The sequence below is a fragment of the Ailuropoda melanoleuca genome, chromosome 11 (genome assembly GCF_002007445.2).
Source record: "Ailuropoda melanoleuca isolate Jingjing chromosome 11, ASM200744v2, whole genome shotgun sequence".
In the NCBI taxonomy this organism is placed as follows: Eukaryota; Metazoa; Chordata; class Mammalia; order Carnivora; family Ursidae; genus Ailuropoda; species Ailuropoda melanoleuca.
In genome coordinates, this window is record NC_048228.1 from 9029581 (window position 1) to 9051656 (window position 22076).

Below are 22076 nucleotides of genomic sequence, written 5' to 3' on the forward strand. Positions count from 1 at the left end.
TTTCCCGTTGTATTATCTTGACACATCTGTTGACCATATAGGCATGTGTGTATTTCTTCACTTTCTATTCTGTTCCATTGATTTATATTTGATTGTATGCCAATACGGTCTTGTCTTAACTACTGCCGCTTTCTATTGTGTGTTGAAATTGGGTAGTGTAAGTCCTCCAACTTTGTTCTTTTTCAAAGTTGTTTTGGCTACTTCAGGACCTTTGCTTTTCCGTACAAATTATAGAATCAGCTTGTCTTTCTACAGTAAAATCTGCTGGGATTTTGATTGAAATTGCACTGAATTTATGTATCTGGAGAATCAACATCTTAATAATATTGAGGCTTTGGATCCTCGAGTATGGTGTATCTCTCCATTTAAGTAGGACTTCAGTTTCTCTCAGTACTCTGTTGTAGTTTTGGGTGTTCTGGTCTTACACATCTTTTGTTAAATTGATCCTTAGGTATTTGAAATTTTGTATGCTGTTACAAATGATACCAACTTTTTTTTTTTTTTTAAATTTTATTTTATTATATTGTGTTAATCACCATACAGTACATCCCCAGATTCCGATGTAAAGTTTGATGCTTCATTAGTTGCGTATAACACCCAGTGACAAATGATACCAACTTTTTAAAAAATTGCAATGTCCAATTGTTTAAGTGTGAGAAATATAATTAACTTTCATATATTGACATGTTGACCTCTTACTCTTCAACCTTGCTAAACTTATCCTAGTTCCTTTTGATTCTTTAGGATTTTCTACATAGGTGATTGTGTTGCCTGGAATAAGGGAGTTATATTTTTTCCTTTCCAACCTGTAGGTCTTTTTGCACAGACTAGGACTTCAGCATAATGTTGAATAGAAGTGGTGAGAGCCTTGCCTTTTCCTTATCTTAGGGGGAAACATTCTGTAAATATGATGTTTGCCATAGATAGTTTGTGCATGTGTTTTTTAAGGGATCTCTCCACTTCCTCTAAATTGTCAGTTTGTTGGCATGAAGTAGTTCAAAGGTTCCCTTATCTTTTTAATATTTGTAAGTCCTGGGGGCGCCTGAGTGGCTCCATTGGCTAAGCGTCTGCCTTCAGCTCAGGTCATGATCCTGGGGTCCTGGGATGGAGCCCCACATTGGGCTTCCTGCTCAGCGGGGTGTCTGCTTCTCCCTCCCTCTCTGCCCCGCCCACTCATTCCTGCTCTCTCCCTTTCCCTCTCTCTCTCAAGTGGGTAAATAAAATCTTTAAAAAAAATTTTTGTAAGTTCTGTAGCAATGTCCCTCACTCCTTCCTGATAGTGACAATTTTTGTTTTCTTCCTGTTTTCTTGATTCATATAGCTAGAATCAGTCTTTTCAAATAATAAACTTATTGAGGCCTGTGTTATGGCCCAGGCATGTTCTCAATGAGTGTGCCAGCTACACTTGGAAAGAATGTATGTTCTGTGGTATTGGGTATTGTGTTGTATAAATGTTTAATTGACTTTTAAAAATTATCTGTTTTCTAAATAACTGATTTCTGGTTTATATTATTTTTTTTCTTCTACGTACTTTCGTTCATTTTGCTTTTGCTTTTTCTCGCTTCTTACACTTAGATCCCTATTTTTAATCTTTATTCTTTTATATAAAATAAACATTCAATACTATGCTATATATTTTTCATTATGTACTGTTTTAAGTGTGTCCCGCAAAATTGACTATGCTACATTTTCCTTATCGGTTAGGCCAAAATATCTTTCTGTTTCCCTTGTGATTTCTTCTTTGACCCTTGGGTTATTAAGTGTGTAGTCTACTTTCCATATTTGGGGGTTTGCCATTATCTTGTTATCGAGTTCTAGTGTAACTCCATGGTGCTACTAGCGTATACCCTGTGTGATTTTACTTGTTTTAGAATTATGAATTTTGGGAACTTTTGGGAACTGGAAGCTATTTGGTTGTAAAATTCAGGCGTTGATTGGGCCTCTGAATTAGTTTTTCTTCCTGTTTCAGGTGAGAGATCAAGCACAGCGCTGTTCACGGGTTCTCCTGGATATTGAGGCGGGTGCTCCTGTTCTCCTTATCCCTGAAAGTTCCAGATCAAATAATCTGATTGTAGCAAATTTGGGGAAGTTGAAGGTCAAGAATAAGTTTCTCTTTGCTGGTTTTCCTGGGACCTTTTCCTTACAAGATAAGGTGAGCAGTCAACATCCATTACGTTTTCAGTCCACCTGTTTGAGCGCCGGTTGAAGATTTCACCTGTTGCCGCAAGATTACTTGTAACTGCTGTTACTTTTGTGGTGTGTGCGGCTTGAGTGATTTTTTTTGACATTTTATCGACATTTCAGTTAACCTTTTAATAGAGATAGTGTAAATTATAACTTTTACCTGTTGTATGCAAACAACCGACAGAACCAACCTTCTGTCTGTATAATGCTTTTCTCACAGGCTGACCTTATAAAATGATCAACTTTTTACATGACCTGCCTTTTTTCAGAGGATGGGATTTGGCCCATAGTTTATCTGAAGCCGTTCATATCTTCATAATAAAATTTTGTACAGTGTGTGGCTCTACAGTTTAAAACAACTTTAGTACTTATATATTTCTTATGGCAACGTTTCGAGGTAACTGCGCTGAAGATTGTTGCTTTCATTTTACATTCATGTAGTAGATTGCAGCCTTCGTGCGGGAGGTGGTCTCACGAGCCCCTCCCACCCATTTCTGCAGTCCACGAGACTAACGCTGCTGGAACTTGGGACAGGGTCTTGTTGTTCTAGGTGTGTGTTTTAATGGAACCTTGCTGGTTTTCGTGGCAGCTTTGCAGTTTATCTGCTAATTAAGAACAAATTGATTTACTAAGATTCCCAGCTAGTTATGCCCGTCTTTAGTCTAATAGCTAATAATATAGGGAGAGAGCCTTTGAAGGAGGAGGTACATAACATTTCATTATGAGCTCTTATGACTGGCAATAATAGCTATAAATAGCCAGCATTCGTTGGATGCTTCATATATATCAGCCAGTGCTAAGCTCTTTACATATTTGTCCTTTTTTCCCCCCTCCTCAGCAACCTAAGGGGGTATCTGGTTTCATTAACCCCATTTTTCAAGCTAAAGATATTGAGACTAAGGTAGGGTAGGTCATTCGTTTTGGATAATACAGCTAGTCACAAGTACAGCATGGGCCCCAGACTTGGCATGTCTGCCTTCCATACTCTTAACTGTGCTATGCCTTCACCTCCCACTATTAGGGTTAAGTCTGTGTGGGGAGAGTTAACTGGGGAGGGCTGTCCCCGCGATGTGCCTTATGGGTCCTGGCCTGCATAGCTGTAGGTCTTTGGAATTTTCTAAAGGGTGTGGCTGAGTTCATTAAAATAATTTCGAGGGAAGAACTCCAAAAATGATCACAGGAAAGATACAAATTTGAGCAGTTAGTGTTTGCCTCTCTAGGTGTAGAAAGAAAAGAAATTGAGAAAGTGTGAGGAGGGTGCTAGTTCTTACCAAGACTTTGCCAAGGACCTCAGCTTGGTTCAGAAAGTAACAGGAGACTATATTGTTGGTAATGCCTAAACCCAAATAATATTATTATTTTCAAATTACTGTCTCCTCCATATTTTTCTTCATTTGTTTTATTTCTCACTCATCCATTTACTCACTCTTACAGAGCTACACATCCCGAGCTGAAAATATTTGATTCAGCAAGTGGGAGTGGGTAGAGTAAGAAGGGTGCGGACAGACAGCGGGAATGTGGCCCCCATGTTTGTGTGTCAGGTTACTTGGGTTACTTGGGTTCAGACTAGAGCGAGGACGTTTGGACAAGGGGTTGAGGGGCGGGTTGTCCATGTATCACCTCACTTGTAGTCGCTCAAAGAAACCAGATGCAGTGATCCCAGCAGAGGGTGGCACCAGAGCAGCAGTGCTCAGCACTGGGGGGCAGAGTGCCACCACCTCATAGCTTCGTAGACAGGCCTTCAGGCAGAACTAGTGCTTGAGAACTTGCTTCTTGACCTCGCTATGGAAAGCCCTCCTGTGGGAATGATAGGCCTTCCCTGCTTTGATAGGGACACGTAGGCTTCCACTTAGGTATGATTTTTAAGGGAGTAAGAATAAAATCAGTGTCCGCTGCTCTTTCACAGCAGGCCTAGTAGAGCACTGGTAACCTGGGTCTTAACGAAGAAAGTCTGTTTTCACAGTTGAGAGAGAAGCATTTTGCTGATCACTGACCAGAGTCTTAAAGAACATAAAAGAAAGATCCATTTGTGAAAAGAAAGATTGTAACTGCTAAAAGTTCTCGCTTCTGAAATTTCCTTAGTATGATGTATTTATAGTTAACATGACTAGCTTTTTTTTTTTTTTTTTTTAAAGATTTTATTACTTGAGAGAGAGAGAGAGCAGAGAGAGAGCACATGAGTGGTGGGAGCAGTGGAGAGAAAGGGAGAAGCAAACTCCCCACTCGGAGCTTGATCCCAGGACCCCAGCATCATGACCTGAGCCGAAGGCAGATGCTTAACTGGCTGAGCCACCCAGGCTCCCCAGCAGGACTAGATATTAAACAAATGTGTCAGAACTTCTGTTTGCATATGAAGGTTTCCTCACCATCACCTTGGTACACTTTGTTCCAAAATCTCATTCCAGCTCTGCCCGAGGGAGAGCTGAATCCCTCCTCTGGAGCAATCTTTTGAGCCGACAGTAAGCTCTACAGGGTATCTGTGTTTGTGGTAAATCTTTGTTTTGAGAACTAGATTTTTTAGGAAGAGATCAGCTAGAACCAGAATGGGTCATCAGGTCGAATGATACCATTTTTGTTTCTCTATCCTTCCTAAAAAGGTAAAGGACTGGTGTTCTGTATCAGTCATATCTATATATGGGCTCATGAGCTAACTCAGAAGATAGCCTCTAAAGAATTGCCAAAGTATTTGAAGAAATTTTTGCGCATGAGTTTCTGCTTTGTTAAATAAGCCAAATAACAGCACGCAGTCTGTAGCATTTTAATCAAAGACTTTTCCTGTGTTTGTTTTTGAGGGTTTGATTTTAAGCGGCAATGCGTACAAGGATCGCTTTTTCTTCAAGGTATAAATATACTTTTTGCCTCCTGGTTATTCCGAAAAACCTTATGGGATTCAGCAGTCGATTCACATTCATTTCTTTAAAAAGAAAACCTTTCAAAAACTAACTCTTTAGGCACCACATACTTGGGAAAGCCTGCTTATCACCTTTTTGTCCCTTTGCTGAGTCACTTCCCTCCTGTGTAGAGAGAAAGGCTTTCTTAAGGACCAATAAAGGAAATTTCTTTTGGTTTTTTGGCTCTAGGCAGTAATTTCTTGATCATCTGATTTCCTTAAATCCTAGAAAAACTTTTATCTTGTTATGTGCCAGTGATTGTTCTGTAGAATTCCATAAGGGCTGCTTGGAGTGTGTCACCTGGTAAAGGCTTTGTAATCAGATAAACCTCTCTGCGGAGCTCACCTCTCCAATGGCAGAGTCAGCGCGGTTGATCTGGGCCTACATAAAGTGAAGACTTGCGTTCTTCACCAAACATCACTTTGCATTTACATTTTCCCTTTAATGTATTTGCATGTGTGAGGTTTGTCTAGTATGCATTCCAGTGGTTAAAGAACAGGAAGTAATCCTGAAATCAAAGCTCACGGAGGGGTTATTTGCCTTTGAGTTCCCCTGACTCCAGTGTGTTTGGGATTGTTTTACACAAATCCATGTCTTAATGAGTGCAGGCTTGGATTTTTTTACATATGCTTTTACTTTCATTCTTCTCAACCGTAACTCACGCTTAGACCATAATTTCTAAGTCAGCCTTTCAAAAGCTTTGAGTTAATTCCTCAAGCCATTGATTTATTTAAAGCAACTGGAGAGAGGATGTAGAGATGAATCAAGCGAAAGAGCAACAACTACTCTCTAGAGTTTAAATAAACTAGGCAAGGGGGAAGGGTTTTACTGTCGAAATTTTAAATAAGAGCATTTACGTAGTAGCAATTTGCCTTCCCCCCCCCAAATGCGGCAAGTAAGAACTGTTTTTTAGTTGGTTCCCGCCCCCCCCCCCCGTTACTTGTAAATCACTGTACTCAAGATAACTGGGAAGGAGAACAGTATTACCATCTCCTTTTCAAATGCTGAGATAGTGAACACACAGGCAGCATGGGCAGGAAATCCTGCCCTTGCCCCCACCGTGCCTGTGAAGGTGGGTCCGTGGCCCCCACAGCACAGGGGCTTGGGTGAAGTTTAAAAGTCGGTTATGGAATCATTTGGGTGAAGAGGATTTCTCCTGTTAGCAACGAACTGAAGGTACTAAGTATGTAAGAAAAACATGTAGTGTTTTCAGTAGAATTACAGAATTTATGGTACTCCGGATTTGCCCTTAATTTTTATGCCCTTGAACAGAAACATAATAGGAATGGCCAGCCTCCTACATTTTCCATTGTTTTCATTTGCACAGTTTCTTAAAGAGATGAGAGACGTAAGCCCGGAAGGAGCGACTTCCAGGAGGTGCAGACACGCTCCCATGGCTTCATTCCTTTGGAACCATATTGCTGTAGATACAGTCTCAGAATAATAAGCTCCTCCCCTCCACAGAGCCACAGCACATATTGTAGGGCCAAGAGGTCTGCTTTCACTGTGTTTGACCTAGACTAAACCAACAACAGTTAGCGTCTTAAGCCAACAGATAATGTATTCCTGCAAGGTTGCTGTAGTGTTCAACAGGTATTGAATTATAAGTAACATCTCTGCAAGTAATTACATGTGACAGGAAATGTCATGACCCTGTTACCCTTTTGTTTATGGGATTTGGGGGCCTTGGGAAGTGCCAAGTGTCATAGAGTCTTTGAAGAGCCCAGGGACTGGCATAAGACTTCCAGCAAAGTAAAGATACCATCACCCCCATTCCTGCCTTCTAGTTTTATTTTGTTTCTTCCCAGGAATCTGTGCCTTCATCTTCCCCAACGGGTACCCCCAGACACAGTATGAGAAAAATGACCAGCACAGAGGACCCGAAGGGAACGCATTCCGAGGGGTTGTTCATGATGCCTCCTGCTGGAATGAGTCTAGGCAGCCTGAGGAGTGAGTCTGTGCTGAGTACCTCGACCAAGCAGCAAGGGCAGCAAGCCGCGCCCTCCGCCAGCCAGGTTGCCAGTAGTCCAGGTAAAAGGGGAGAAAGGAGCCGCGTGGCGAAGGTGGGGAGTTCATGAGACTGTGGCAAGTGCCTCAGGGGTGCATCAGAGTGGTAGTGGGTCTGTAGTGATAATCTGATTTTGATATTGTTTTAGAAAGCTTCAGAGTCTTAGGATATAGATTTTAGCAGTGAGTGACTTCTAAAATACAGTTAAATTAGCAAGACACAGTGTGAATACAGGGATTTACATGGTCTCTTAGGACTTTTTCCTTTAGGTCAGGGTGTTGCCACAAGATGGTATTAGTATAACTAGAATGATTCCTGCATCCTTAGACACATCCTTGCAAGTCACTGTCCAGACACTATCCATTTTCTACTTAAGTATTATTCTATTTAATTCTAAAAGCAAAGAACTCTTAAAAAATATTAGTGTGAATTAGGTTACAGCAGAGATTTTTTTTTTTTTTAAAGATTTTATTTATTTATTTGACAGAGATAGAGACAGCCAGCGAGAGAGTGAACACAAGCAGGGGAAGTGGGAGAGGAAGAAGCAGGCTCATAGTGGAGGAGCCTGATGTGGGGCTCGATCCCATAACGCCGGGATCACGCCCTGAGCCGAAGGCAGACGCTTAACCGCTGTGCCACCCAGGCGCCCCAACAGCAGAGATATTATAAGTAACAATTTTGCAAAGACAGGAACCATCCAGTTATTGGTGCTTTTCTCTAGAATTTAAGAATTAGTCATTCTGGATGAGAGCCTGATTTTGGCCTTTTGGATTTTTTTAATTAAATTAAATTAAATTTTTAATTTTATTTTAATTCCAGTATGTTAACATGGAGTGTTATAATAGTTTCAGGTGTACAGTACAGTGATTCAGCACTTCACAATCACCCTGTGCTCACCACGACAAGTGCTCTTCTTAATCCCCATCCTGTTTCACCCATCCCCCTTCCACCTCCCTTCTGAGAACCATCAGTTTGTTCTCTGTGGTTAAGAGTCTGGTCCTTGGCTTGTCTCTCGCTTGCGCTCTCTTGTTTCCTTTGCTTGTTTTGTTTCTTAAATTCCACACATGAGTGAGAGCATATGGTATTTGTCTTTCTCTACTTATTACTTATTTCACTGAGCGTAGTACTCTCCAGTTGCATCCATGTTGTTGCAAATGGGAAGGTTTCATTCTTTTTTATGGCTGAGTAATGTTCCATTATACATATATATATACACAACCTCTTTTTTTTTTTTGAAGATTTTATTTACTTATTTTTGCGTGTGAGAGAGAGAGAGAGAGCACGTGCGCATGCACAAGCAGGGGGAGCAGCAGACGGAGAGGGAGAAGCAGACTCCCCACTGAGCAGGGAGCCCAATGTGAGGCTCGATCCCAGGACCCTGGGATGATGACCTGAGCTGAAGGCAGACGCTTAACCGACTGAGCCACCCTCTTTATCCATTTCATCAGTTGATGGATACTTGGACTGCTACCATAATTTGGCTATTGCAAATACTGCTATAAACAGTAGGTGCATGTATCCCTTTGAATTAGTGTTTTTGTATTTTGGGATAAATACCCAGTAGCGTGATGACTGGATCATGGGGTAGTTCTATTTTTAATTTTTTGAGGAACCTCCATAATGTTTCCCGAGTGGCTGCACCAGTTTGGATTCCCACCAGCAGTGGAAGAGGGTTCCCCTTTCTCTGCATCCTCATCAACACCCGTTATTTCCTGTGTTGTTGATTTTAACCATTCTGACAGGCATGAGGTGGTATCTCATTGTAGTTTTGATTTGCATTTCCTGATGATGAGTGATGTTGAGCATCTTTTCATGTGTCTTTTGGCCATCTGGATGTCTGCTTTGGAGAAGTGTCAGTTTGTGTCTTCTGCCCATCTTTAAATTGGATTATTTGGGGTTTTTTTGGTGTTGAGTTGTGTAAGTTCTTATACTAACCCTTTATCAAATATGTTTTTTGCAATATCTTCTCCCATTCAGTAGGTTTCCTTTTAGTTTTGTTGTTTCCTTTGCTGTGCAGAAGCTTTTTCTTTTGATATAGTCTGGCCTTCTATCTGTTTTAAATTTAGTTTTATTTTTTAATCCTTTTTTATTTTATTTTATTTTATTTAAGTGGGCTCCATCCCCAGCACGGAGCCTGACTTGGGACTTGATCTCATGACCCTGAGATCATGACCTGAGCCAAAATCAAGAGTCAGACGCTTAACTAACTGAGCCACCCAGGAGCCACTAGTTTTTTTTTTTAAGTTATCTCTACACCCAATGTGGGGCTTGAACTCAGGACCCCAGGATCAAGAGTTGCATGCTGCTCTGACTGAGCCAGCTAGGCACCCCTGGCCTTTTGGTTTTTAAATGTATTCTGGGTAGGTGATGGATGGGATAAGTGAGGTGGTGCTCCAGCAGTCAGAGAGGGGAACAGAAGGTGATTCGCCACAAAAATCAGTCCGGTGTGATCAGGCTTTGAGAGATGTGGGACCCTCACTAAGAAGGCTGGTGCATGTCTTGGTCTATGCAAGAACTGATAGTACTAGGTTCTACTCCCTGTGGTCCCTTGTGGTCCTAGAGGTGACAGGAAAGCGGCTTATGGTTGGATTGATGATTAAATAAATGAGATTATCCTAATCATCGTCACAGTGCTGGTTGTTGAACACTTATTGTGTGCCAGATATCATGACACGTTGTTCCATAAATCATTGCATTTCACCCCATAGGACCCCTGTGGAGTCTTATTTTTATCCTCATCTTACACAGGGAGAGAGATCAAGTAGCTTAACCTGCCCTGGATAGTGGCAGAGTTGGACTATGAACTCAGGCAGTTTGACCCCAGAGCTGAATCCTTCATCTACGTGATACTGTTTACCAGTCTCTATACGTAACGCGTTTGGAGCGTGGAGGGGGTGCGCATGGTGCCACCCGACACTTGCTACCTCCTGCTGTTGCTGTGAGGACAGTGAGGAGTAGGAGGAGGGCCAGCCTTCTGTGTGGGCGGATGCCTGTGAGAAGGGATTTGGGATGTTTTAGAGGTCGATGGAAAGATCTCTCTCCAAATGGTATTTCTCCTTCCTGTTTGCTGTTTCTGGAATTTCTTTGTTTATGATTAAGAGGCGATTAAAGTAGTGGTTTTCAAACTTCTATGTGTATCCTTAGGGTTCCATGATGACCCAGGGAGTCTCTGAAGCCCTTTATACCTCCCCCCACCCCATTCTACCAGATCAGTTCCACTTCTGTCTCTTCCACGTATTTATCAAAATAGTAAAAAATAAAGAACGGCTTCATTTATTTACTTATTTTATTTAGTGTGTGTGTGTGTGTGTGTGTGTGTGTGTGTGTTTTAATGTGCGTTTATTAGATCCTAATGAGGTTGGATATATTTTCATATACATACTGGGATGATTTTCTTTTTGTAGTGAATTGCCTGTCACGTTCCTTGCCAGTTTTCCTACTTGCGTATTCTTTTCTTACAGATTTTCAAATCTCTATAAAGAGGGGCCATTTCCCTATTATCTGTCAAATATATTGCAATTTTTTTTCCAGTTTCTCCTTTGCCCTTTTTATTCATGCTGTTTTTGTCTTGTAGAACTCTTTAATTTCCATGTAGCTAGATCCATTGTTACTTTCCTCTGTATGTTCCGCTTCCAGTAACACACTCAGAAACCCCTACCCCATGTTTTATCATCTCATGGGATGAATACCCTTAATTATTTTTTAAAATAACTTAAGGATTATTTTGTCAAGTTCTGCTCCCCCCCACCTCAAAAATTCTCTTTGGGATTTTGACTGGAATTATATTAAAGAAATACATTAATTTAGTGGGGAATTTATAAATTTACAATTTTATATTAGAATATAAGCTTCATGGTGGAAAAGATATTTGTATGTTTTGTTCACTGCTGTATCCTAGAATAGTGTCCTGGACTTAGAAAAGTAGCTGGCACAGAATAGGTGTTTTAAACATATTTGCACAAATGAACTTTAAGTCTGAAGAACTGATGTATGTAGTGCGGGCTGAATGCTGATGTGATATCTGGCTCTGCTGGATATTAGTTTGCTATTAGACACGGCTCCTGCCACTCTGCGTAGAAGATGAGAGGGTCACCAAGCAGGCCTCTAAATGCGGACATACTGAGATGTTCTAGGAAAGACAGAATGGTGCAGGAGAAAGAACAGAGAGGACCCAGTTGAGATTGAGAGGGGAGGGTGATGTCATAGGTAAGGCTGTTCAGATAGTGAAGGGCTTGGAAGTTTTGGGAGATAAAGGCCAGTGAGCCTGAGGCTTCAGGAGCAGGGTGGAGAATGGCTCCAGATGAGGTTGGAAAAGTAGGCAGTGGGCTTATGCAGGGTTTTATGAGGATTTAGGGGGAGTTTTACAGAAACAACTTTGGATTAAGCATAATCATTAAGCATAGAAGGAAGAGAATGTTATGGTCTCATTTATTTTTTTAAGGATTACTCAGGTATTTTGCGGGCAGAATGGTTTTGTGAGGGCCAGAAGAGAATGGTGTAGGTATATTGGAGGGGAGTTTCTGGGGGGCCAGGCAGAATGATGGTGGTTTGGATGAGATCAGTCGTAGCGGAAATGATGACATATTTGTTTAAGAAAAGAATTTTGGTGCTGGAAAACTTTGTAAGCCTTTGGGTTGCATCCTCTCTACATGAGACCCCTGTAGGATATCCTTGGGAGGGATGGCTGTCCAATCATGTCGGTCATAAATCCTTTAGGCTCAGCTTGTGTCTCAGGACAGTAGCATGTGGGTGACGTGGAAGGGGAGTGGACAGGAAGTGTCTAGTGCAGGGATCATCGCATAGGGAGGCCTTGGTGCCAGAGTGGAGACTTTTGAACGCTCAGGTTTTTGAAGCAGACAGTTCTGAACATTTTCCAAAGACAGAATGAACTTTGTTTAGTTTTTTAGTTGTGTTCGGAGCCGGTGCTTTCCGGGTCTTATTTTCTTCATTCTCTTTCTTTCGTTGGGTGCGCGTAGAAGACCGTGTCTGCCTGCTGGATTGCATTGTCGTGGATCTACAAGACATGGACATCTTTGCTGCAGAGAGACGTCCACGAGAGTATTCTAAGGCCTCAGACGACAGCAGTGGAGATCTGGTATTCCCTTCCTATTTCGTGCGGCAGACGGGAGGGAGTCTCCTAACTGAGCCTTGTCAGCTGAAATTGCAGGTGGAAAGGAACTTGGACAAGTGAGTGGTTTATATCTGGATAATTATCTGTTGTAGGTATAATCTTAATAACTTGGAAATCAGTGCTGTGAAGGTAAGTCTGGAAGAGAATAGGTGTTCACTTATTTCTTCTATGTAGCAAATATTTATGGAGTCCCAGGTGTATACTAGATGTGAGGTCTACTGTGTTGGGAAGAAAAACCTTCTGCCTTTATGGAGTTTATGTTGTGTTGATATAGGGATATCAGAAGGCAAATTAGAAGGTGATTCTAATTTAGAGTTTGACTCAGTGTTATAAACTGTGTTACAGGATTGCCCCTAAGGCCTTGGAAACCAAGAGGAAGGGGCATGAATGTAGCATGGCTTTTGGTGGACGTAGGGAGGTGGTGATGACAGGGAACGTATTTTGGAAGAGGTGACATTGGCTTATATTTTCCAAGCACAATAGATTCTGGACCTGGTGTTGCTACTTACCCTGGAGCTCCATTTAATCAGAATAACTGTTGAGATGCAGTTCTGCCCATTTTTGCTCCATTAAGCAATCTGAAAGTACTCCATAAAGGCAATGAGCTGACTCTAATTTACCTTTTCATTGGCCTCAAACACATTTCTGCAGTTTAGAGCATTGCTTCAGTTGTCATTACTTCCATGGGATCGTCCGGGAAACATCTTAAATATAAATGTTCCCAGACCTCACCTGAGACCACCAGAACCTGAGTCTCAGGGCCGAGCCTCGGGTGATGTGAGCAAGGTCCCCTGGCGGTGCTCATGCTGGCCTGGCCCATGCGCCCGGCTGGGAGCTGCTGTGCCCCATGCACGATGGCTGTCCATTTGGGGCATTCATTTTGGAGAAGGCAGCAACGCTTGCATTTTAACTATAGGCAGAGACGGCCGTGGCTGTCAAGTCATGAAAGACGTTCTCCTTTGCAGCATTTTGACAAGCAGTCTTGTTACTTGTGGGGAGTGCGATTTTAATCCGTCTTTGGCCACTCCCTTCGTGGTTCTGAGGTTTGGGCGAGCCATTTAATGCCACTTTTTTGTTTCTCCCTGCATTAGCGACACTGTGTAGCTGCTCTCTCTGGGATTTTTGCATTTCATTCTTACTTGTTATTCGAGTGCTCCCTGGCTGGCGCTCAGTTATGCTTGGCATGGGCGCTCTCTGGTTTTACTGGCCTAGCAATCTTAGGAGGAGCTTCATTATTTAGAAATGGAACACTTTGTTTTCTTTTCAAGTAATGCTTTCCCCCCAAAAATGTGCTTTGTTACTCTAACTATGTAAACTTGACCCGCTTCGCTTCCATCACTGTTTATGTGCGGTGATTATACTGTTAGCCCCGATAGGCGGTGATGACTCAGTACGAGATACCCTCTTAGCTGCTTGCACCCCAGAAACAGGAAGCTGAGAGGGCGCCGGGTAGTCCTTCCCAGCTTTTCTCGTGTGGCTTGCATCACTGCTTTCTTTTCTTGATCATATATAGGTTTTGCTCTGCAGACAGAGTAATTTTTTACATTCTTCTACTTTCCATCCCTGTCCTCTACTTTACATGCTCAGAGCATGGTGTCTGCAGGAGCCACGGTGCCCACTTCTCCCCGGGAGGGTGGGGGGGAAAAGCTCTTCCGTGTGCAGATGAAGTATACCACCCCCTGACCCGGGCATCTCAGTCCTACTCCCGCCCATCTCAGCAGAGACAAGTAACAGATTCACCTTTTATCCTGACGTCCCATCTGGTCTCCGTGTGAAACATTGGTGTCCGCCTTTAGTTAACATGAGAGCTGAAGAGTTAAATGTAGAGATTGCCATTTCTTTATTGCCTCCCCAATGGTAATGTTTAAGCTCTTTCTGGGTCTCATGAGATTTTTCCTTATTAATAGATTACTTAGCCAACTCTGATTTGGGGACTTTATAAATGCATATTTCGAGAAAAAAGGGGCTTTTTGTAGCCGAAGCAGGACACATAGTTGTGCTCATATGCTGCATTTTGGGCCACATGAAATTTTTATTACTGGAAGTTAGGAATGAACTGATGGATAACGTAGGCGGGTACATTTAACTCTTCCTTACGTCCGGGTGTGAACTTTGTCGGTGTTAAGTTGCTGATTTGTTTGCCAAAGTGACTTTTTTTTCTTTCCTCAGAGAAATAAGTCATACGGTGCCAGACATATCTATTCATGGCAATCTCTCCTCAGTCCACTGCTCCCTGGATTTGTACAAATACAAGCTGATTCGTGGTTTATTGGAGAACAACCTCGGAGAGCCCATTGAGGAATTTATGCGGCCTTATGATTTACAAGACCCAAGAATTCACGTGAGTGAGACCTCGTGCTGCCCCATAACTCTTAACTCTTGCCGTCCCAGCTGATGGCCACCTTGTGCGTGGATCCCTCCAGCTCACCTGCGAAGAGAAGATGGAGCAACAAGCAAATTACTGTCTTGACATATTAACCCCCTTTTCAGATTGGCATTTTCCTCTTGCAGACTATTCTCAGTGGAGAAGTGTACACGTGCATGTGCTTCCTCATCGATATGGTGAATGTAAGTCTGGAGCTGAAAGATCCAAAAGGAAAAGAAAGTACTGGGTCCTTAGCCAGGTATGACTTTCACAGTGCTGGTTTACGCCTAGCGGCTGACGTGACAGTGACAGTATCCCAAACAGAACACGTATTTCGCTTTATCGGAATCCGCTTTAGCGTAGAGCAGAGGTTGCAGAGTGGTGGTTCACGACTCGAGGTGGTCTGCACAGTGCTTTTTGGTTGGTCTACATGGTGCTTTTTCAAAGTTTAAATTCATTGCTTTGTCAGTAAAGACAGGTTATTAGGATGTTTCAGTGGCCACCACACCTGGTGCTGAAACCGATGCATTTGAAAGAGCTGCAGATATTATGCAAAACTTTCCTAAGAATCTACTGGTGTTGGTTTTTTATTTCTTTTTTTTTCTTTTTTTTGTTTTTATGTCAGCACTGTTTAGAAAAATTGTATAGTTGACACACAGCGTTACGTTAGTTTCACGTGTACAACATAGTGATTCAGCTTCCTTGTGCATTTTGCTGTGCTCACCACGAGTGCAGCCGCCATCCGTCACCACAGGACACTGTTAGAATACCATGACTGTATTCCTTGTGTTGTGCTCTCGATCATCGTGACTAATGCATTCCACACCTGGAAGCCTGTACCTCCCGCTCCCCTTCCCCTATCCCCCTCCCCGCTCCGAATCTACTGGTGTTTTACACGTACTGGATTCTAGCACCACAGTTAGGGAGAGCTCGTAATGCTGCTAATGATGTCCGTAGAACATACCTTTAACATAATGCGGTATCTGCATGTGTACGGGGAGAGACAGAGCCACCACGGTTGTACTTCAGGTGCAAGGAAAGGGGGAAGCATTCCAAAGAGCCTGGGGTGTAGGAAGGTGTAAGGCTTCAGTGGAAAAAGTCTTATTATAATACATTCCTAATGTAATCTTGCTGCCGTGCTATGTCATCAACAGCTTAAAAAGTAGTAATAAATAAAAACTGACATGGTGGGGGTGGGGGGCAAAAAGGAGGTGACAGACGTGCAGACACTGATGCCGTGTGTCCATGGTGGCCGTCAGGCTGCTCTGTGGCTGCGGTCACCGTGGCTGAGAGAGCAACCGGCGTCTCGATGTGCCAGTGAGAAAGCCAGGGGTCCTGCAGTGGTCTTGAATGGCCCAAATGTGCCACCCCACTCATGGAGTCAGAGCACAGCCCCACAGAGTGCAGAGGGGTCAGAAGTATGGGCTGGGGGGAGTCTGTCTAATCGGGGAGCGGCCCTGCTGACTGCCTCCCCAGCCAACATTTACAAATTGGGGGACGTCACATAGAAAATTTGGATTTCAGCCTCTTTTGAGAAGTTGAAAGCTTTGACTACGTGCCCATATGTTCGCTGAGGAGCTTCTTGGGCTGCCTTGAGACAGGGCGTGTGTTGCCTGGTGACTCACTGAGTGTATCACTTACGTGGTCTGGGCGGACCAAGAATTTGTCATGACTGGTGTGGAACTTTGAAGATTGCATTGTGTTTTCACACCTGATCACCTTTTCATTTTGATCTCTTGACAATCATGTGAGATTGGGCAGATATGACTTCTATTTTCCAGATGGAATTTTTACCTAGGGTAAAGTCACATGGCAGGAAAAGTGGTTCAGTATTTGAAAACAGGACTTCAAAGTCTAGAAATTTCCCTATGGAAATAATCTTTTTTTTCTTCTTCTTCCTTCTTCTTCTTCCTTCTTCCTTCTTCCTTCTTCTTCCTTCTTCTTCCTTCTTCTTCCTTCTTCTTCCTTCTTCTTTCTTCTTCTTCTTCTTTGTCTTTACCTCGAGAATACATCCTGGCCTATGTCTAACTCAGTTGAATAAATGGTATAATGAAGCTTGGGTCCCAGATTATCTTGCAAGCCAGCATCTTTTTTCCTGATGACTAGCTATGCTCTTAGTTTTTTACAAAATGAAATAATTCTGTATGGAATGTCATGGTGGTACTGAATAAACGATGAATTGCACATTGCAGCTTTCTCTGTTATTAAAAAAAAGGCAGCATCAAATGTACTTCCTCTTGATGGATCAGTTACATTATTTCTCTATATGAAGAGTATTATTTGTTCTGGTTGTTTCCAGGAAGCTATAGTGGTTAAATAAAAATTTGGCAGTCTCTGGAGAGAGAATCCTGCAGGCAGGCTAGGAGTTGACAGATGAAAGTCTAACGGGACCCTTGCCATCCCTCGGGGACTGTTACACCTGTACAGCCTTCTCAGACTTGAGATGAGAAACGAGAATGCTAATGCACCCAGATATAGTAGGTAACGTTATTCCTCATGGAGTTCCTGTGGACAAGAGCATCTTCCTGGAACTGAAAAGTAAGAGGCAGGGCACAATGGCTCTAAATCCTTTTTGAGGAGTCTGTTAACAAAATCAGTGAAAGTTATTCTCCTTCATAAAGCTCAGGTATACTTATGATTTTGTTCTGTTGTCTTGAACTTAGATGATTTTGTGAAATGGAAGAGTTTAATATCCCATCTGTTTTCTCCCTTTTAGATTCGACTTCAAAAAATGTAAACTGCTCTATGAAAGCTTTTCCAACCAAACCAAGTCCATTAACTTGGTTTCCCATTCCATGATGGCTTTCGACACCCGCTATGCCGGGCAGAAGGCCAGTCCTGGCATGACAAACGTATTCAGCTGTATTTTTCAGCCTTCCAGGAACAGCAGCACGACCCAAGGATCCATTCAGATGGAACTGCATTTCAGGTAGTGGATCCAGACCCTGACTGTCCATTTCTTTATCAAGAAATTTCCTTTTGTGGCCAGTGGGCCAGGGCTCTGTCAGCTTTAGAACATCCCAGGACCGAGGAGTCACTGAAAGATAACTAGAGAATGGCTCGCCGGTGCAGCTCACATAATTGAGTGTTCCTGTCACCTTGCAGTTGCATTTATTGGCCAAAAGATGTCTCTGTTGCTTAAAAACAAAAGTTTAGGATGAGCCCAGAGTCTTAAAATCAATGTCTCATCTCTGTTCTAATATGTAAAGCAAATTGAGGAAGGAAGAAATGATTCTTGTTTAAGAAGAAAGAGGACGTTTGGTCTGTAGAAATTATAGGAAGGAAGGTGGTTTTGACTTTATTGATTTATCTACGCATGTCTTGCTAACCCGCTTCTCCATTTAAAAGGGCTTTAGCCTCTTTGGACTAGATTATGTTTTCCTTCCCAGTATTATGCTAGGAAGTGGTGTGAGTATAATGAGTGTATGTTTTGGAATCGTACAGATCTGGGCTCAAAACCTTGATCAACCACTTTCTAGCTGTGTGTCCTAGGACAAGTTCAACCACTTTGGCCTGCAATTTTCTCCTCTGTAAGATAGAAGAGGATGACTGTACCCACCTCACAGGGTGAAGGCAGTAATTAAATAAGTAATTCTGGCCTGTTGCTTGGCACAGAGGATAGCTCTTACGATTATTACTGATGTAGCTGGTGTTGTTTTATGATATACTACTGTAAGATTTTACAGGTAAGTGAGGATAGACCTGAAAACTGAAAAAATAGGTTTGATCCAAAATCCTCCAATGCAAATCCAAAAAGAGACCTTTGGAAGCAATGTCAGTTCTATTCCGTTAGTGCTTAATGTTATCAGATATGCTGTAAATAAAAACTAGTAAGTAAAAAGACTGGGAAAAACCTCATGGAGAAAAAAAGATCAAAATTTTTCTTGTGTTCATATACTTGATTTTACTTAATATATTTCAGTGTGCTGCACAGTGAGTTCTCAGGGTTGAGATTTCCTTTAGGGAGAGGTCATGGTCACTCCATATGCCTTTAGGAAGTCTAGCCAAGTGGACAGTCAAACCTTTGCCTGAACTTTTTGGATGTTCAGAATTGAGAATGCGCATTGCCTCTTACTGAGTCCTTCCACGAGCCAGGCACTCTCCCTACTGTCATACTTAAATCCTCCTGGCAAATCTGCAAATCAGGTGGCTTCTGCCCCATTTTACAGGTGCAGCAATAGAAGCTAGGAGGGCATTGAGTACCTCTCCAAAGTCACACGGTGGGTGAGACAAGTGGCCAGGACTCACACCAGGTCCTCTGATCTCAGCGCCCATGTCCCTTCGAACAGTCCTCAGGTGTGGCCACTTGTGTCTAGTCATCTGGCTGTGGTCAGAAGCTAAGCTGGCTGTGATTTGTGGTTCTTTCATTTGAAGATGTTTATCTGAGCAGGAGGCTTCCCTGTATTTGGTCCTTCTGCAGAAACAATTTCTTTTTGGGTTTGCTATATTATTGATCTAGCTTCTTAATCTAACGGCTAGATGTTGTCTCACCGATCATACTTTTAATACACAAGGAGCCTTGAAATATTACTCTGTTTATACCGGAGGTGTATAATTTCTTGGAGCCAAATAGTAAAGTCTTACCTTGGCTCTTGTGAACAGATATGCCATTGTGAGTGAGAGGGGGTTAACATGTTCTCTTGATTGGAACTTTTGAACGCTTTCTGTGTCTCAAGAAGAATTGCTCTTCTGTTGGGATTATGTGTGTCAAATATAAATCACTTCACAGTGTTTAAAGGCTTGAAATATTTTCCAGAAAAGGGTATCAGACATACTTTGACTTTTCAGTTAGTGAATAACTCTGACGATCTATGTTCAAAATGGGGTGGAAAAATTTTACTGAGGGCAACATTTTTTCTCTAATACAAAAGAGTAAAGTGTTTCTGTGAAAAATGCTGTGACTGTATGAGGGAGACATGCATCACTGTGCCCTTTCTCCAGAGGCAGTGAGCCAGGTTTAGGAGAAACAAGAGACCAGAGAAGCCAGACTTAAAAACATCTCAGAATCCGCTTTCGCTGAATAGGAGCCCCTTTTAGGGGAGGTAACCAGGTACGGGTAGTAGCTGAGGCCCCAAAGTCACTTTTGAGGTCACAGAACAAAGTCAACCCAGAAAACCATTAAAGGTGTCCTGAGCCCACTTGCCTCTGTCCCACCCTTCTCTGCCCACTCATATTCTGGGAGAGCCTCACCAGAGTTTGAGACTAGGCTTGGGGTCCTCTGTGGCTTTTCACCTCAAATAGAGAATTCGGGGTCATGGAGCCTACAAAACCACTATTGTTTCTCGCCCTCCCCCAACTCCACTTCTGGGGTGCTTGGGGTTATGCCCACATATAAATGTCATCCTCTTTGTCCTCCTTCTCAGGCTAAAGATCTGGGCTCTCTGGTCAGATCCAGCTGGAGAATTAGTACGAGTGTGTACATTTGGTGTTTGTAAAGAAGTGATCCCAAACATCAAAGAAAGGGCGCCTCACTGATCTTGAAGTGGCCTGTAGGGAAGGCAGCTGACATTTACTGAACACACGCCTGTTACGTGCCTGGTGCATTGTCTTTTACAGCGTTCATATTTCTCATTTTATAAGTGAGGAAACAGGCTCAGAGAAGGTAGGCGACTTATCCAAGATAACACAACTTGTAAGCGACTGGATTTTAGCCTGTGCTCTTTCTACTGCACCGGGATTTCTCAGCTTCGGCATGATTGACGTTTTAGGTTAGATACTTCTTGTTGTGGGGCTGTCCTGTCTGTTAAGGGGTGTTTAGTAGGATCCCTGGCCTCTGCCCACTGGATGCCCATAGCAAACCACGCCCCCGTCCTGTGTTGTGACAATCACAGATGTCTCCAGACATTGCCAGAAGTCTTCTGGGGAACAGAATCACTCCTGGTTGAGAACTGCTGGATGGCACTATGCTGCTTTCTTATAGCCTAAAAATATGATTAGCTTTTGAAAACATACACTGAATATCTTATTAAACCAGTGTTCAGAGTTTATTGATACTCAGAGTGGTCAATTTAAAAAATACCGGAAAAACACCTGCCCAAGCTGAGTAATACACTTGCAACTTAATAAAATACATTTCTCCTTTCCTGTTCTATTTTTTTGTTAAATCTTTTCCCTTGCAGATCTACGAAGGATTCGTCCTGTTTTACAGTCGTTCTCAACAATCTGCGTGTGTTCCTCATATTTGACTGGCTGCTGTTAGTCCATGATTTTCTTCACACTCCCAGCGATATTAAGAAACAGACTAATGTTACTTCTCGCCACCGCAACTCCAGCAGCGAATCTGCTGTAGTCCCCAAAACTGTGAAAAGTGGAGTAGTTACCAAGCGGTCTTCCCTTCCTGTGTCCACTGAAAGGCACCTGGAGGTCAAGGTCAATGTAACAGGTGAGTACATGTAGGTGTGAGTCCCCGATTCTCAGTCTGCATGTCAGGCTCAATCTGTGTCTTCTTGGATGATTTTTCTGTCGTCTCTGGATTTTGATGCGAGCACTTACACATTTGCATACAGATCAGCAAGTGTTGAAATTCCTGACCTCCATTTTCTGGTGTGAACTTCTGGCTCACACTCAAGGCTGCAGGGTTCTGGGCCCTCTGCTCCGCCTGCCCATGGCACATGCCCAGCTTGAGCACTGCCTGGCCAGTGGTCTTTTTCCCCGAGTGTTAAATCTGGCTTCAATTTTCCATTTGATCTTCAGTGCTCCAACAGATGTGCCTGACTGAGTTTAGGCAAATCTGATGTGTGAAAATCTCAGTTTAAAGATAAATTAAGTGAGGGGATTGTTATTTTCTTTACAAAAAGAATATGTTCCTTTACAAACAGATTTACTGTGGTTTTTGTTAGCTAGCGAACTCTCCTAGTAGATCTGTATGTATTTGTGTATCTTTTATTGTGTTTGTGATGTAGCCCAACTACTGCTCAGTGGTTTGGAAGAAGCTGGTCAGCGCAGTGCACATTAAATGGGTTTAGTTTCAAAAGTTCAGTCTAAACATGGGTTTTGATGAAAATGAAAAGTAAATTTGCCATGTACAAATGAGTAGAAAACTATGCATTTAGTAATTTCAAAAAAATCTACTTTAAATTAGTATATGTTCTTTGTAAACAATTGGAATAGCTATGTAGATGATGTGCCTTTCACTGCCCGACCAGCATTAGGACGTGTATCTATTTCCGGGATTTTTAAACAGGTCATTGCTTGGAGAAGGGTTGATTTCCTGGGCTTCTGAAGATCCCATAGTCCTCCCAGGAGACTTAGCTTAAAAATACACACCAAAGATTTTTTTTTTTTAATTTATTCATTTGAGAGAGCAAGCCCCAGAGCACAAGCAGAGGCGGGGGGCCGTGGGAGGGGGAGAAGCAGACTCCCCGCTGAGCAGGGAGCCCGACATGGGACTGTCCCAGAACCCCAGGATCATGACCTGAGCAGAAGGCAGACACTTAACCAACTGAGCCACCCAGGCGCTCCTTAAAAATACATTCTAAAGAGAGAAGAGACACTGCT

At 42.6% G+C, this 22076-nt stretch overlaps 1 protein-coding gene across 11 annotated transcripts in view; it reads left to right on the plus strand.

The window, feature by feature from the left end:
• VPS13D (vacuolar protein sorting 13 homolog D) overlaps positions 1-22076 on the plus strand; it is a 240856-nt gene that overhangs the window by 53107 nt on the left and 165673 nt on the right. For all 11 annotated transcript variants that reach the window (XM_034671220.1, XM_034671222.1, XM_034671224.1 and 8 more), the window contains 7 exons: positions 1970-2152; positions 6884-7106; positions 12060-12270; positions 14384-14555; positions 14726-14838; positions 17296-17508; positions 20699-20961. In XM_034671220.1, the coding sequence (XP_034527111.1) occupies positions 1970-2152; positions 6884-7106; positions 12060-12270; positions 14384-14555; positions 14726-14838; positions 17296-17508; positions 20699-20961 (1378 nt within the window). The remainder of the gene's footprint in view (positions 1-1969; positions 2153-6883; positions 7107-12059; positions 12271-14383; positions 14556-14725; positions 14839-17295; positions 17509-20698; positions 20962-22076) is intronic.